At 42.1% G+C, this 16095-nt stretch overlaps 1 protein-coding gene across 6 annotated transcripts in view; it reads left to right on the top strand.

Annotated features, from left to right (window-relative positions):
• The first annotated feature begins 1127 nt into the window (after positions 1-1127).
• The window catches only part of clip2 (CAP-GLY domain containing linker protein 2), a 74023-nt gene continuing 59055 nt past the window's right edge, over positions 1128-16095 (top strand). For all 6 annotated transcript variants that reach the window (XM_055941823.1, XM_055941822.1, XM_055941821.1 and 3 more), the window contains exons 1-2: positions 1128-1629; positions 5849-6053. In XM_055941823.1, coding sequence (XP_055797798.1) covers positions 5930-6053 — 124 coding nt within the window. In that variant the 5' untranslated portion in view covers positions 1128-1629; positions 5849-5929. The remainder of the gene's footprint in view (positions 1630-5848; positions 6054-16095) is intronic.

The raw sequence follows: 16095 nt of genomic DNA, 5'->3' as shown, positions 1-16095 counted from the left end.
CGTGCAATTATTTCAATGTTTCCCAATTCTCATTAATTTGGAATTGAGACCTTTAGATTTTTCCACAGACATGTATAGGGGGGTCTACACAATCAATGGTATGGATTGGAATATGGATTTAGCTCAATTTACATCTGATAAACTTTGATTTTGAGGTCAAACTACCCGTTTGACCTGCTACCCGTTACACCACCGCTAAGCCAAGGTTCATTTGTAGACCAAACATTACTAACCATGAGGCATCACTTCAACAAGATCTTTGGCCTATAATTGCACTACCAGCTTTGTAAATTGCATTTTTTTATAAGCATGCAATAGGTCTAACCTCATCCTTGACACTCAGGGCCACTATGAAGATTAGACACTGACAAATTGCCTCAGTCTATCAAAGTTGTGCCACAGGCAGCCATTAAGATGCCTGAGGGAATGATTGTTGTGTGCTTTAAGGGGTATTGTTGAATATTGATGGACCAGTTCACATGTAATTTATCACACAAAATCACATTACATTAGTAAGTTATTGAGAGTTGTTGAAATGTCTCCGAAAACGTTTTTTTTCTTTTACCATGAATATGACAAAATATAGGCAATGGCAAGGTTTTCCTAATACAAGTATGTGTATATACAGTCATTGGGTTTTAGCCTGCATGGTAGTATACCATTAGTCAGTGTTATTACACTGTTGTTACATAGTCAGTTTATTATCTCTGTATGTTTATTTGAAAATCCTTTAAAGTGTGCATTGCAAAAAAGTGAGAACTGTATGTAAGTCGTATTAGGTGCACTAGGCTATTGCAAAGTGGGAACTAATTTATGATGCGAGGGCATTCCATGGATTTCCAGGAAGGATAACTCATTCGCAGTGATTCAGCACCGGATGCACATTAATTCCTGTGAGCCAGAAGAACAGCTGGACCAGTGAATAATCTGGATAAATTCCTATAGTATACTACTTCCTCTTGCACCTTACATTTTTATACAAAATATTTAACAATTTATGAATGCCTTTCAAACCAGAGAACACAATTGTGTCTTCGTAGCTTGGTTGGGTTAAATGTTGGCATTGTAGCCTTCACAGCAATACCGTCCACTTCCTAAACTCTTTGTTTGGCTGAGCCAGCGAAGGGGGAGGATCCTCTACAGAGGCGAAAAAAGAGACCGAACATCCATTGCGCCCCAAGCGAAACATTGAAAACCCCATCCCTCTATGTTCAATACGCCACATGTGTGTACTGGTTAACGTTTTTAAGCGTTCTGAACGGCGGATTGAAGCTGGTTGAAGTTGCTGATGCTGCTTTGCACCCCAAAAACCGCTAACAAAAAGGGAGACCGAGGAATTTGCATATAGTTACATTGAATCTTCACAGCAACAATCTAATCTTATTTCTGAAAGTCGCCTTCTTAAAAAAAAAACGGCATTTTAGCCTGATTTAGCCTACTGCGGCTCGCATCCTGCCACACTCTCCCTTCCAGCTCCATCTAAGCATCCATATTTTTTGTTCATCCCTGTGTGGGGGTATAGGGAGTGGCAACCTGATAAATCAACCGATCCGCGGACCCCTCTCCTCTAGGAAAAAAACAAGTTCGCCGCTTTTTGGACACGTTCATGCGTAATTTGGAAATTAAAAGGTAAGCGTTTCGTTCTTGCATCTTTATCGTTTAAGGGATTTGTTGAGCTGAAGTAGAAATACACACCGCGCTGCAGTGGGTATAACAATAGAAAAACATTTGCGTTGTATGTTCTCGGATGCACCTTATGTTTCCCTGTCACGGAAATATATAAATTAGCAATATAATTGTGTAAACAGCAACAATGTATTCAACAAGCTTAGCAGACAACAATGTGTCATTTAATAGCCCAATGGTCCTATGTTTAGAGCATCAAATTGTAACATTGTAGCCTAGCTCTACTGCACTGTCATATAGCAGGCTACATGTAGCAACTTCGCATTGTCAAGAATATAGCCCCCTCGCAGAGCTGTCATAAAAACTGCCCTGAGAAAATATTCTAAAAGGATTTAGGCCTTGGCCTATTGCGTAAAACAACATACAAATTGATGTTGATACATGAGTCAACTGAATGATGCTGATACTGTGAAAGCACTATTGCATTCTTCAGACATCTCATCTAGATAACCAGTATAAATGCGAGATGTGGTGCTAGAATAGTGATGTAACGTTGTCATGAATTACATATTATAGTTGGAGAGATGTAAAATATTTGTCTTGAAGGCCATGCATGCAACTGGGAATACAGCTGATCAGGTCTCAGTGTTTCGGGCAAGCAGCCTGGCCTCAATGACTAGACGTAACATAGTAAATGTAAATCTGTGACACTCAAATTGGTATCATTTGTTATGTTTGGTATGGTTACATAAAACAGAAGGTTACTTAAAAGGATGCTTTAGGATTTTGGCGATGAGGCCTTTCCCCAGAGTCAGATTAACTCGTGGATACCATTTTTATGTCTCTGTGTCCAGTATGAAGGAAGTTAGTAGTTTCTTGAGCCGATGTTAACTACTGTTAGCGCAATGACTGGTAGCGCAGATACCCGTAAACTTCCAGTCATTGTGCTAACTGTGGTTAGCAATTGTGCTTGCACTTGTTAGGAACATCCTTTAAACTGTACGCAGAGACATAAAAATGGTATCCACACGTTCATCTGACTCTGGGGAAGTAGGTAAAGGGCCTCATCGCCAAAATCTTGAAGTATCCATTTAAGCCAGTATGAGAGGATGGATGGGCGTATAACGTGAACGTCTAGGTTTTTATTTTTTATGATTAACTTTTATTTATTCAGGGTAGCCCAAGTGAGACCAATGGTGCCCTGAATAACAAATTGTTCACATAAAAAGGAAAATAAATTAAGTTTCAAATAAAACAAGAAGAGTGAAAATAACCACAAGGCACAACCTCAACACCACAATTTCTACAAATAAACCACTACAATCAATCAAAACAACTGCAATGCATAATGAACTCATTCAATATCATAGTCCTAAACTGCTCTAGTGGTACCAGGGAATCGAGATGCAAGGAATTTGTAGGTTACTCCAACAATGGGGGCATTAAAACTAAAGGAGTATTTACCAAAATTGGTCAAAACCAGAGGCACCTCAAGAGTTAATCAATCCTGCGAGCCAGTTTGGTAGCTCATTCTTTTATATGTTATCAACGAAGTTAGGTAAGTTAGAAGCTTGTGTAGTAGAGCTTTGTAAACAAAAAGGGAATAATGAAGTGATCTACAGGACTTTAATGAGGACAGCCAACCTTTTGATACAGGATTCAGTATTGAATATTAAAACTGTCACCTTTGATAAAGTGAAAGGTTCTATAGTAGACGGCATCCAACGGTTTAAGAGTAGTGGCTACTGCAATCTGGTAAATGGTGTCACCATAATCAATAACTGTCAGGAAAGTTGACTGTACAATCTGCTTCCTGCTATTTAGAAAGAGGGAAGATCTTTTTGTAAAAAAGAAGCCCACTTTAAATCATAGCTTTTTAATTAGCTCATCCATAAGTTTTTTTAAACATAAGTCTTTGTCAACCTAAATGCCCAGATATTTATAGGCGGACCCCCAATCGAGGAGGGAACCATCCAATTAGTAAATATGTAGTTCATCTGACTGTTTTTGTTTTTTTTGCGAAAATTAGAGAACAACATATATTGAGTCTTGCTTGCATTAAGTACACCTTTTAAACCAACCAGGGCTTTACGTTTGCTATGTCGACCCTTGAGTCCAGGTTGCAGCAAGGCCTAGCTACTAGCCACCCTAATACTTACAGTAGTCTAATAACCAACCAACACTATTTAATACATAGGCCTAGGTTATTCATTTAGAATGTATGCATAACCAAAGACAATACCAAATATGTTTATTTCTGTCAGTGAATATTCTTGAAATACACATTTTAGCCTTGTGACACATTTAACCCCATGTGTATTTATTCACCATCAACACACTTGAGACAATAAACTGGACTTACTAAGTCCAGTAGACTCAGCAACATAGATGATTAACCCAAATCACAAATATTGTTTTCTGATCTATAGATAGGCTATTTGTTTGAAGAGGGACCACTCAATTATTTCAATTTGTATACAGTAGTATAGTACAGGCTACACCTGATACACCTTGACATGGCTTGATTTGTACACCGAAAGGGCATAGACCCTCTGCTTTTTAAAAGGGCTGGAGTGTTCAACAAGAAAACTCAGCTAGCACAGATTGTTCTGGTTATTCCGGTTATATCATAACCGCCATCGATAAGAGACAATACTGTGCAGCTGTATTCATCGACCTGGCCAAGGCTTTCGACTCTGTCAATCACCACATTCTTATCGGCAGACTCAACAGCCTTGGTTTCTCAAATGACTGCCTCGCCTGGTTCAACAACTACTTCTCAGACAGAGTTCAGTGTGTCAAATCGGAGGGCCTGTTGTCCGGACCTCTAGCAGTCTCTATGGGTGTGCCACAGGGTTCAATTCTCGGGCCGACTCTTTTCTCTGTATACATCAATGATGTCGCTCTTGCTGCTGGTGATTCTCTGATCCACCTTTACGCAGACGACACCATTCTATATACTTTTGTCCCTTCTTTGGACACTGTGTTAACTAACCTCCAGACGAGCTTCAATGCCATACAACTCTCCTTCCGTAGCCTCCAACTGCTCTTAAATGCAAGTAAAACTAAATGCATGCTCCTCAACCGATTGCTGTCCGCACCTGCCCGCCTGTCCAGCATCACTACTCTGGACGGTTCTGACTTAGAATATGTGGACAACTACAAATACCTAGGTGTCTGGTTAGACTGTAAACTCTCCTGCCAGACTCACATTCAGCATCTCCAATCCAAAATTAAATCTAGAATCGGCTTCCTATTTCGCAACAAAGCATCCTTCACTCATGCTGCCAAACATACCCTCGTAAAACTGACTATCCTTGACTTTGGCAATGTCATTTACACAATAGCCTCCAACACTCTACTCAGCAAATTGGATGCAGTCTACCACAGTGCCATCCGTTTTGTCACCAAAGCTCCATATACTACCCATCACTGCGACCTGTATGCTCTCGTTGGCTGGCCCTCGCTTCATATTCGTCGCCAAACCCACTGGCTCCAGGTCATCTATAAGTCTTTGCTAGGTAAAGCCCTGCCTTATCTCAGCTCACTGGTCACCATAGCAGCACCCACCCGTAGCACGTGGTCCAGAAGGTATATTTCACCGGTCACCCCCAAAGCCAATTCCTCCTTCGGCCGCCATTCCTTCCAGTTCTCTGCTGCCAATGACTGGAACAAATTGCAAAAATCACTGAAGCTGGAGACCCATATCTCCCTCACTAACATTAAGCACCAGCTGTCAGAGCAGCTCACAGATCACTGCACCTGTACATAGCCCATCTGTAAATAGCCCATCCAACTACCTCATCCCCATACTGTTATTTATTTTTTTGCTCCTTTGCACCCCAGTATCTCTACTTGCACATTCATCTTCTGCACATCTATCACTCCAGTGTTTAATTGCTAAATTGTAATTATTTTGCCACTATGGCCTATTTATTGCCTTACATCCCTTATCTTACCTCATTTGCACACACTGTATATCTACTTTTTTCCTCTACTGTATTATTGACTGTATGTTTTTTTATTCCATGTGGAACTCTGTTGTTGTTGTTTAGTCGCACTGCTTTGCTTTATCTTGGCCAGGTCGCAGTTGTAAATGAGAACTTGTTCTCAACTAGCCTACCTGGTTAAATAAAGGTGAAAAAAAGCAACCTCCTATATACAGACAGATGAAGCTATCATCATCACTAAGACATTTTGATGCCTCCACTCATCTCCACAGCTAAAATGGAGAGGTATTGCCACCATTCCGACTTCTAGTGCCTCAAACCGAAAGCCTTAATCCCTGCACTTCTCCCTGTACATGATGAACATGCTGAAGTCCAGTGGACTGAAGATCCCTGGCAGGGGCCCAAAGCACTCCCCTGGCCCTGTGGGACGAACCTCTGCTGGGGGGTCCGCTTCCGGCACTGTGGGCCAGAAAGACAGTAAGTCACTTCTTCATTCCTCAAGACTTCCTCTAGACTCTCAGACAGAGATCTGATTTCCTATCGCTTAGCCTATCAATCTTGGTGGCATTTCATCATTGGTAATGACCAAAAATTCCTTGATTGTTGTAATTGATTGCTTGTTAGTTGTCAGGGCCCTGAGTTATTTCTGGTCAGCTCATGTGGTCAGTAAAAACTCAGGGCCCTAGGTACATTATTATGCTTTAGGTCAACGGTTTTCAAACTTCTTTGGTAATGTAGCCCCAATCACATTTTGCTCTGCCCAAAGTACACCCTCATGTGCAATTGATCATTAGGCCTATATTCTTATGAGTCTTTCCAAGAACACCTTGTGGATAGGCCCAGTACCAGTCAGAGTTTAAAAAAATATATATTTATTTTATCTTTATTTTAGCAGGGAGTCACCATTGAGACCAGTGTTTCTTTTTCATGGGAGTCCTGCATATACAATTTCATAGAAGTAAAACAATCTAAAACAAGTAAAATATTGCACAGACAAACATAAATGTACACAAAATACACAAAACACTATCACCTAAAACAAACAAATTCTTCTTTATAAAATTCCTCTGTCCACTCTCTAAACTGCCACAGGGACACTAAGGCCTCTATGTGTACTGTTTTTCGTGATTATTCCAAACATACGGAGCATAAAAACTAAAGGCCGATTTAGCTACCTTTGAAGACACCAAAGGAGTCTCCAGAGTTAACCAACTATTGTGAACAGGTTTGATAACTTGTCATTTTAAATCTTAATAGTGAAGTTAAGTCGCAAGCTTGTGGAGTAGGGCTTTGGGAAAAAAGAAGAAGAGTGTAATGATGTGACTTTAAAGAGGTCCAGCCAACCTTTTGGTAAAGAATATAGTGATGAGTAATAAAACTCCTGTGATAAAACGAAAAGCGCTATTGAAAAAACGGGATCCAGCAGTTTAAGAGTAGAGGCAGTTGCACTTTGATAAATAGTATCACCAAAATCAAGAACAGGTAGAAAGGTTTACTGCACAATCTGCTTCCTGCTGACTAGAGAGAGACAAGATATATTTCTGTAAAAAATCCCACTTTAAATCTTAGTTTCTTAACAAGCTCATTCGTATGTTGTTTTAAACGATAAATCATTGTCAATCCAAATACCAAGGTATTTGTATACAGAGACTCATTAGATTATAGAACCATCCGATACGTGAAGATGTAATCCATCTGAGACAATCTTATGAGAACTTGAAAACAACATTTATTTAGTTTTGTCCGTATTAAGCATGAGTTTTAAATCAGTTAGGGTTTCCTGCACAGCTGCAAAAATTGTACTGTAACCTTGTCACAGCAAGATCAGCAGTCGGGGCAATTGCGTGCATAATAGTATAATCTTTATATAGATTAAATGTACAATTTGTATAAAAAAGAAAAAATTCCCCCTTTTTCTCCCCAATTCCGTGGTATTCAATTGGTAGTTACAGTCTTGTCTCATCGCTGCAACTCCCGTACGGACTCGGGAGAGGCTAAGGTCGAGAGCCGTGCGTCCTCCAAAACACAACCCAATCAAGCGACACATTGTCAGATTTCCAATTGTTATGAAAACTTCAAATCGGCCCTAATTAATAGGCCATTCTAATTAATTGGTCGACCTCTACTTAGTACTAAACCATATTCATGTACCACCATAGATGCGGTAATGAGGCCAATGGAACTCGACCAAAACAATGGAAATGCAAATGGTAATGCGTGGGGGAAAGATGCCATGGGGGAAAGATCCTGAATCTCTTGATTGCCCCCCAGCAAAATAAGACAACATTTAGGTTATTGTTTATATACATTATTTCACACTATGTTGAGGTAAAAATCGGAGTATAATGCTTGTATGGATGTCAACCCCAACACATGTTCATGTCATCATCACCAATCACTGCATTACTTAAAAATGACTTTGACTACCACCACCGATTTCTCTATGTTCGCTATGCTACCAGCTAATCAGAATGGGAGTTACAATTTAGCAGTCACCTCTTCTAAACCTGAAAAGGGACTTCAAAATGTTATGCAGCGATAACAGACAAATATATCCGACTTTAGTAACCACATTATGGGCATCTTACAATTCATCAATCATTACGGATTTTACGAAAAGCCACTTTGTTAGATAAGATTTGTTGAATGTGCACCAATCTGGTGTCCATCTTCTGACCCCCACTGTCTGCCTTCCATTGACCTGTATATCCCCCCTCAAGCCGATACCATGATGTCCCTCAAGGAACTACACTGGACTTTGTGCAACCTGGAAACCACATATCCTGAGGCCGCATTTATTGTAGATATGGATTTTAACAAAGCAAATTTGAGGAAAACGCTACCGAAGTTCTATCAACATACTGACTGTAGTACTCACTCTGCTAAAACACTCGACCACTGCTACTCCAACTTCCGGATGCCTACAAGGTCCTTCCCCGCCCTCCCTTTGGCAAATCAGATCATGACTCCATTTTGCTCCTTCCTATAGGCAGAAACTCAAACAGGAAGTACCTGTGCTAAGGTCTATTCAACAATGGTCTGACCAATCAGAATCCATGCTGCAAGATTGTTTTGAGCATGCAGACTGGGATATGTTCCGGGTAGGCTCTGAGAATAACATTGACGTATACACTGACACAGTGACTGAGTTCATCAGGAAGTGTATAGCGAATGTTGTTCCCACTGTGACTATTAAAACCTACCGAAATCAGAAATCGTGTATAGATGGCAGCGTTGACGCAAAACTGAAAGTGCGAACCATTGCATTTAACCATGGCAAAGTGACTGGGAATATGGTTGAATACAAACAGTGTAGTTATTCCCTCCGTAAGGCAATCAAAAAGGCAAAACGTCAGTACAGAGACAAAGTGGAGACGCAATTCAACGACTCAGACACGAGACGTATATGGCAGGGTCTACAGAAAATCACAGATTACAAAGGGAAAACCAGCCACGTCACGGACACTGATGTCTTGCTCCCGGACAAGCTAAACACCTTCTTTGCCCACTTTGAGGATAACACAGTCAGTGTTGCCAACTAATTTTCAGGGTAAGTTGCTAGAGGCAGGTTGATTTGTTGCGAAATGACGTTGTGATGTCATTGTAAGATAACGTAAAACTGCGTCATTACGTAGAATACACAATAACGTTACTCAAATTGACTGGCCATCTCTGCAAAAAATATGATTTGACATTTGTTTAGGTATAGACTCTTTTCTGTACTTCTGGCTGTACAATTTTGATTGAAACATGTTGATTGATGTTGTAAGTTCTGTTCAAGATCAAACATTCATGACCAACTATATTCATTCGGTTTGGCATGTCGAACCCATGCTACTGATTTGCAATTTGATGAAATTGCTGCTGGCCTGCTGCTGCCTGAGCACGAGCTGAGCGCCTGCTGCTGACATCACTCACAATGCACTTTTGCAGCCAGGCACGTGTGTTGTGACTGAGTGTGTGACAGAAAAAAATTATTTTTTGTGTCATTTAGAGGGAAAATGTGTGCATTTTAGCATTTGAGTCACTTTTCAAAAGTTGCTAAAAGTTCCAAATACATTTTTAAAAGTAGCTAAATTTGTTGCTAGGTGCTGTTTGAAAATAAAGTTGCCCGGGTAGTCTGAAAAGGTGCTAAATCTAGGAACAAAATTGCTAAATTGGCATCACTGAACCCAGTGCCTCCGACTCGGCCCGCTGCCAAGGACTGTCGGCTCTCGTTCTCCGTGGCCGACGTGAGTAAGACATTTAAACGTGTTAACCCTCGCAGACGGAATCCCTAGCCGCGTCCTCAGAGCATGCGCAGACCAGCTGGCTGGAGTGTTTATGGACATATTCAATCTCTCCCTATCACAGTCTGCTGTCCCCACTTGCTTCAAGATGTCCACCATTGTTCTTGTACCAAAGAAAGCAAAGGTAACTGAACTAAATGATTATCGCCCCATAGCAGTCACTTCTGTCATCAGGAAGTGCTTTGAGAGGCTAGTTAAGGTTTATATCACCTCTACCTTACCTGACACCCTCGACCCACTTCAATCTGCCTACCGCCCCAAAAATCCACAGACGACGATGCAATCTCCACTGCACTGCACACAGCCCTATCCCATCTGGACAAGAGGAATACCTACAGTATGTAAGAATGCTGTTCATTGACTATATCTCAGCCTTCAACACCATAGTACCCTCCAAGCTCATCATTAAGCTCGGGGCAATGGGTCTGAACCCCGCCCTGTGCAACTGGGTCCTGGACTTCCTGACGGGCCGCCCCCAGGTGGTGAAGGTAGGAAACAACCCCTCCACTTTGCTGATCCTCAACACAGGGGACCCACAAGCGTGCATGCTCAGCCCCCTCCTGTACTCCCTGTTCACCCATGACTGCGTGGCCACGCGTGCCTCCAACTCAATCATCAAGTTTGCAGATGACACAACAGTTGTAGGCCTGATCACCAACAACGACGACAGCCCACAGGGAGGAGGTGATGCCAGGAAAATAACCTCTCCTTCAACATCAACAAAACAAAGGAGCTGAAGGTGGACTTCAGGAAGTAACAGAGAGAGCACGCCCCTATCCACATCGACGGGACCGCAGTGGAGAAGGTGAAATTCTTCAAGTTCCTCGGCGTACACATCACAGACGATCTGAAATGGTCCACCCATACAGACAGTGTGGTGAAGAAGGCGCCTCAACAGGCTGAAGAAATTCGGCTCGGCCCCTAAGACCCTCACAAACTTTTACAGATGCACAATTGAGAGCATCCTGTCGGGCTGTATCACCGCCTGGTACAACACCTGCACTGCCCGCAAACCGCAGGGCTCTCCAGAGGGTGGTGTGGTCTGCCCAACGCATCACCAGGGGCACACTGCCTGCCCTCCAGGGCACCTACAGCACCCGATGTCTCAGGATGGCAAAAATATCATCAAGGACATCAACCAGCCGAGCCACAGCCTGTTCACCCCGCTACCATCCAGAAGGTGAGGTCAGTACAGGTGCATCAAAGCTTGGACCGAGAGACTGAAAAACAGCTTATTTCTCAAGGCCATCAGACTGTTAAATAGTCATCACTAGCCGGCTACCACCCGGTTACTCAACCCTGCACCTTAGAGGCTGCTGCTCTATATATATTGAAATGTAATCACTGGTCACTTTAATAATGGAACACAAGTCACTTTAATAATGTTTACATACTGCTTTACTCATTTCATATGCATATACTGTATTCTACTCTACTGTCTTTTAGTCAATGCCACTCAGACATTGCTCATCATAATATTTATATATACCTTAACTCTATTCTTTTACTTTAGATTAGTGTTGTAACGGCAGATTTCGAAGAGGAGGTGTAGCAGGGATCGGACCAAAGCGCAGCGTGGTTAGTGTTCATCGTGACTTTAATTAAGACAATAAACGTGAACACTACAAAATACAAAAACAACAAATGTGAAAAACCGAAACAGTACTATCTGGTGCATAGACACAAAGACAGAAGACAACCACCCACAAAACCCAACACAAAACAGGCTACCTAAATATGGTCCCCAATCAGAGACAATGACAAACACCTGGCTCTGATTGAGAACCATATCAGGCCAAACAACAAACCCAACATAGAAACACAACACATAGATAACCCACCCAAATCACGCCCTGACCACACTAAAACACAGAAAATACAAAAGAACTATGGTCAGAACGTGACAAGTGTGTATTTGTAAATTGTTAGATATTACTGCACTGTTGGAGCTAGGAACACAAGCATTTCGCTACACCCGCAATAACTTTGGCTAAATATACTTGATTTGATATGACAAATCCAAAACTTACTCCCCATTGACCCAAGTGTTTACATTGTGCAAAGCCAATAGAAATAGGACACCCAAACACGTTTCCCACTGTTATTTTTCCTGGTTTTAGATCACATGACAAGCCCGAACCCTAGGGCCACAGACGCATGTGTTACAGTGGCGCAGTTTTCCGCTAAATTACAGCTAGATTCTCTCCCTCCAAGCTGCACTAGGCTGAAATGAGCCTACAGGAGGCCAAACACAGTCTGGGGGTGTCTGGGCTCCTTCTGCTGTCTTGTTATTTGCATTAGTCTATATGGGAGAGTTGTATCAGAGGCAACCATGTCATGGTTTACGTTGATGGTGGAATGCTGTGAGGAAAGGAAAGGGGGAAAAAACACAGTAATGCCTTTAGCAGTGCACATGGCTGTTATTTTCGAGGGCCTCCTTCAGAAACACTATTTTGTAGTGTTAGTAGGGCTGTCCCCAACTAAAAAAAATCTTGGTTGACCAAGTGTCATCTGTTCTTTCAACCAATCGACTGGTCGAAATGTTAAAACATAAATTTTTCCATATATAGACACACCCTATGTGTTTTAATAAAACCATCTACAGTACCAGTCAAAAGTTTGGACACAGCTACTCTTTATTTTACCTATTTTCTACATTGTAGAATAATAGTTTAGACAGCACAGCAATTAAGTAACACATATGGAATCATGTAGTGACCAAAAAAGTGTTAAACAAATCTAAATATATTTTATATTTGAGATTCTTCAAAGTAGCCACCCTTTGCCTTGATGACAGCTTTGCACACACTTGGCTACTGAGCTTGTATGATGCTTTAAGCACACTGTGATTAAATAATTAAGACAACAATCAACGATCAACTTGGTCCAGCCACAAGCTTACACTAACAAACTTGCAACATTGTATAAAATATTCGGGACCCTCAGAGTTTCCTGTGATTGTGAGCTCCGGACAGACACAGCTGTAGGCTATTTGTGCAAGGCATAAGAAGTAATCAGGTAGACCTATTTTATTACGTTTTCACCAGATCAGAGCATGATTTTTTCTCTCCTCCTTTTCACATGGAGTGGTTTGGTTATCGAAAGTGAGAAAGCTGGAAAGATTTTTCAAATAGGCTACATTGTGGAACTATTGTCATTGTCAATGGATGTAAAAACAGAATTTGTTTACTTGCTGTTTGAGGTGAAGAAAAAATTACTTTGAGAAACTCCACAGCTCATTAGTGGTGGTGAGTTAAGACAATACTATAAAATCCCTAAAGGGGCACATTTAGCCTACATTTGCGCAGGCCAGGTGGCCTAGGCCTACTTTTATGCTTAAGTGTAGCCTAAGTTGTGCCCTCTGCAAACAACATGTCCACTCCGACAATGAGAACTGTAAAAGACTGTAATAATAATATATTGAATGCATTAACAGAAATTACCGTAACCAAACAAACATTCTAGAAATTATGGGAATTAATGGTAAATGTACAAACTGATGATACTGGTGTGCCATCCCCGCAGCCTCCGGAATGGATTAGTCCACTGAGACAGGCATCAATCAAGACGTGCCATAATTATTTATATTTTATTGCATCAACAGAAATTACCGTAACTTAACAAACATCAAACAAACAGTTACCACATCAGTCACCGGCATCATTAACAAGTGCATTGACGATGTCGTACCCCCAGTGACTGTACATACATTTCCAAACCAGAAGTCATGAATTGCAGGCAACATCTGCACTGAGCTAAAAGCTTGAGCTGCTGCTTTCAAGGAGCGGGACACTAATCCGGACGCTTATAAAAAATATTGCTCTGACCTCCGACGAGCCACCGAACAGGCAAAGCGTCAATACAGGACTTAGATCGTATCGTACTGTGCTGGCTTTGACACTCATCGAATGTGGCAGGGCTTGCAAACTATCATGGATTATTAAGGGAAACCCAGCCGTGAGCTGCCCAGTGACGTGAGCCTACCAGACGAGCTAAATGCCTTCTATGCTCGCTTTGAGAGCACCAGCTGTTCCAGACGATTGTGTGATCACGCTCTCCATAGCCAATATGAGTAAAACCTTTAAACAGGTTAACATTCACAGACCGATTACCAGGGCACGTACTCAGAGCTTGCACTGACCAACTGGCAAGTGTCTTCACTGACATTTTCAATCTCTCCCTGATCAAGTCTTTAATACCTACATGTTTCAAGCAGACCACCATAGTCCCTGTTGTCCATGAACGCCAAGGTAACCTGTCTAATTGACTATCACTCATATCTTTAGCCATAAAATGCTTTGAATGGCTGGTCATGGCTCACATCAACACCGTCATCCCAGACACCCTGGACCCACTACAATTCGCATATTGCCCCAATAGATCCACAGATGACACTCCACACTGCACTCTCCCACCTGGACAAGAATAACATCTATGTCAGAATGCTGTTCATTGACTACAGCTCAGTATTCAACATCGTAGTGCCCTCCGCTCATCACTAAGTTCAGGACCCTGGGACTGATCACCTCCGGGTGTGTGCTTAGTCCCCTCCTGTACTCCCTATTCACCCACAACACCAGCATTACGTTTGCTGACGACGTGACGGTGGTAGGCCTGTTCACTGACGACGAGAGAGCCTATAGGGAGGAGGTCAGAGACTGCCAGGACAAAAATCTCTGTCAGCAAGACAAAGGAGCTGATCGTGGACTACAGGAAATAGCGAGCCGAGCACGCCCCCATTCACATCGACAGGGCTGTAATGCAGTGGGTTGAGAGCTTCAAGTTCCTCAGTGTCCACATCACTAAGGATCTATCATGGTCCACACACACACCAACACAGTTGTGAAGAGGGCACGACAATGTCTCTTCCCCCTCATGAGGTTGAAAAGATTTGTCATGGGCCCTCAGATCCTCCAAAAATTATACAGCTGTACCATTGCGACCATCTTGACAGGCTGCATCACCTCTTTGTATGGTAACTGCTTGGCATCCAACCGCAAGGCGCTATTGAGGGTAGTGAGTGAGGTCCAGTACATCACTGAGGCTGAGCTCCCTGCCATCCAGGACCTCTTTACCAGGCGGTGTCAGAGGAAGGTCCTAAAAATGGTCAAAGACTCCAGCCACCCAAAGTCATAGACTGTTCTCTATGCTACCGCACGGCAAGCAGTTCCGATGCACCACGAATGGAACCAATAAGATCCCGAACAGCTTCTACCCTAATACGTAAGACTGTTAAATAGTTAGTTACATTTTTTACCAAATAGCTACCCGGATTATAGGTAGATATTGACCCTTTTTGCACAAACTTTTTTATTTTTTACTCATCACGTACTGTACGCTGCTGCTACTATTTATCATCTGTCCTGTTGTCTAGTCACTTTATCTCTAGTTGTATGTACATATCTACCTCAATTACCTCGTACCCCGGCACATTGGCAGCAGCATACCACCCTGCATACCACTGCTGGCTTGCTTCTGAAGCTAAGCAGGGTTGGTCCTGGTCAGTCCCTGGATGGGAGACCAGATGCTGCTGGAAGTGGTGTTGGAGGGCCAGTAGGAGGCACTCTTTCCTCTGGTCTAAAAAATATCCCAATGCCCCAGGGCAGTGATTGGGGACACTGCCCTGTGTAGGGTGCCGTCTTTCGGATGGGACGTTAAACGGGTGTCCTGACTCTCTGAGGTCATTAAAGATCCCAAGGCACTTATCGTAAGAGTAGGGGTGTTAACCCTGGTGTCCTGGCTAAATTCCCAATCTGGCCCTCTAACCATCACGGTCACCTAATAATCCCCAGTTTACAATTGGCTCATTTATCCCCCTCCTCTCCCCTGTAACTATTCCCCAGGTCTTTGCTGCAAATGAGAACGTGTTCTCAGTCAACTTACCTGGTAAAATAACGGTAAAAATAAAAAAAATTAAAAATTAACTCAGTACTGGTACCCCGTGTATCTAGCCATGTTATCATTACTCATCGTGTATTTATTATTACTTTTATTATTGTTTTTTAAACTTTTGTAATATTTCTATATTTGATTTCTTTCTACATTGTTGGGAAGTACCTGTATGTTAGCATTTCACTGTTAGTCTGTACTTGTTGTTTACAAAGCATGTGACAAATAAAATTAGATTTGATATAATCTTAGTTATTTAATGTCAAGGCAGCGCTTTTCTAGGAGGTCCCCGTACGCACACATTCATAAGCCTACATAAGACATTATAACATCAACAACAG

This window comes from Salvelinus fontinalis, chromosome 13 (genome assembly GCF_029448725.1).
Source record: "Salvelinus fontinalis isolate EN_2023a chromosome 13, ASM2944872v1, whole genome shotgun sequence".
NCBI lineage: Eukaryota > Metazoa > Chordata > Actinopteri > Salmoniformes > Salmonidae > Salvelinus > Salvelinus fontinalis.
This window is presented reverse-complemented; position numbering and strand designations above follow the sequence as displayed.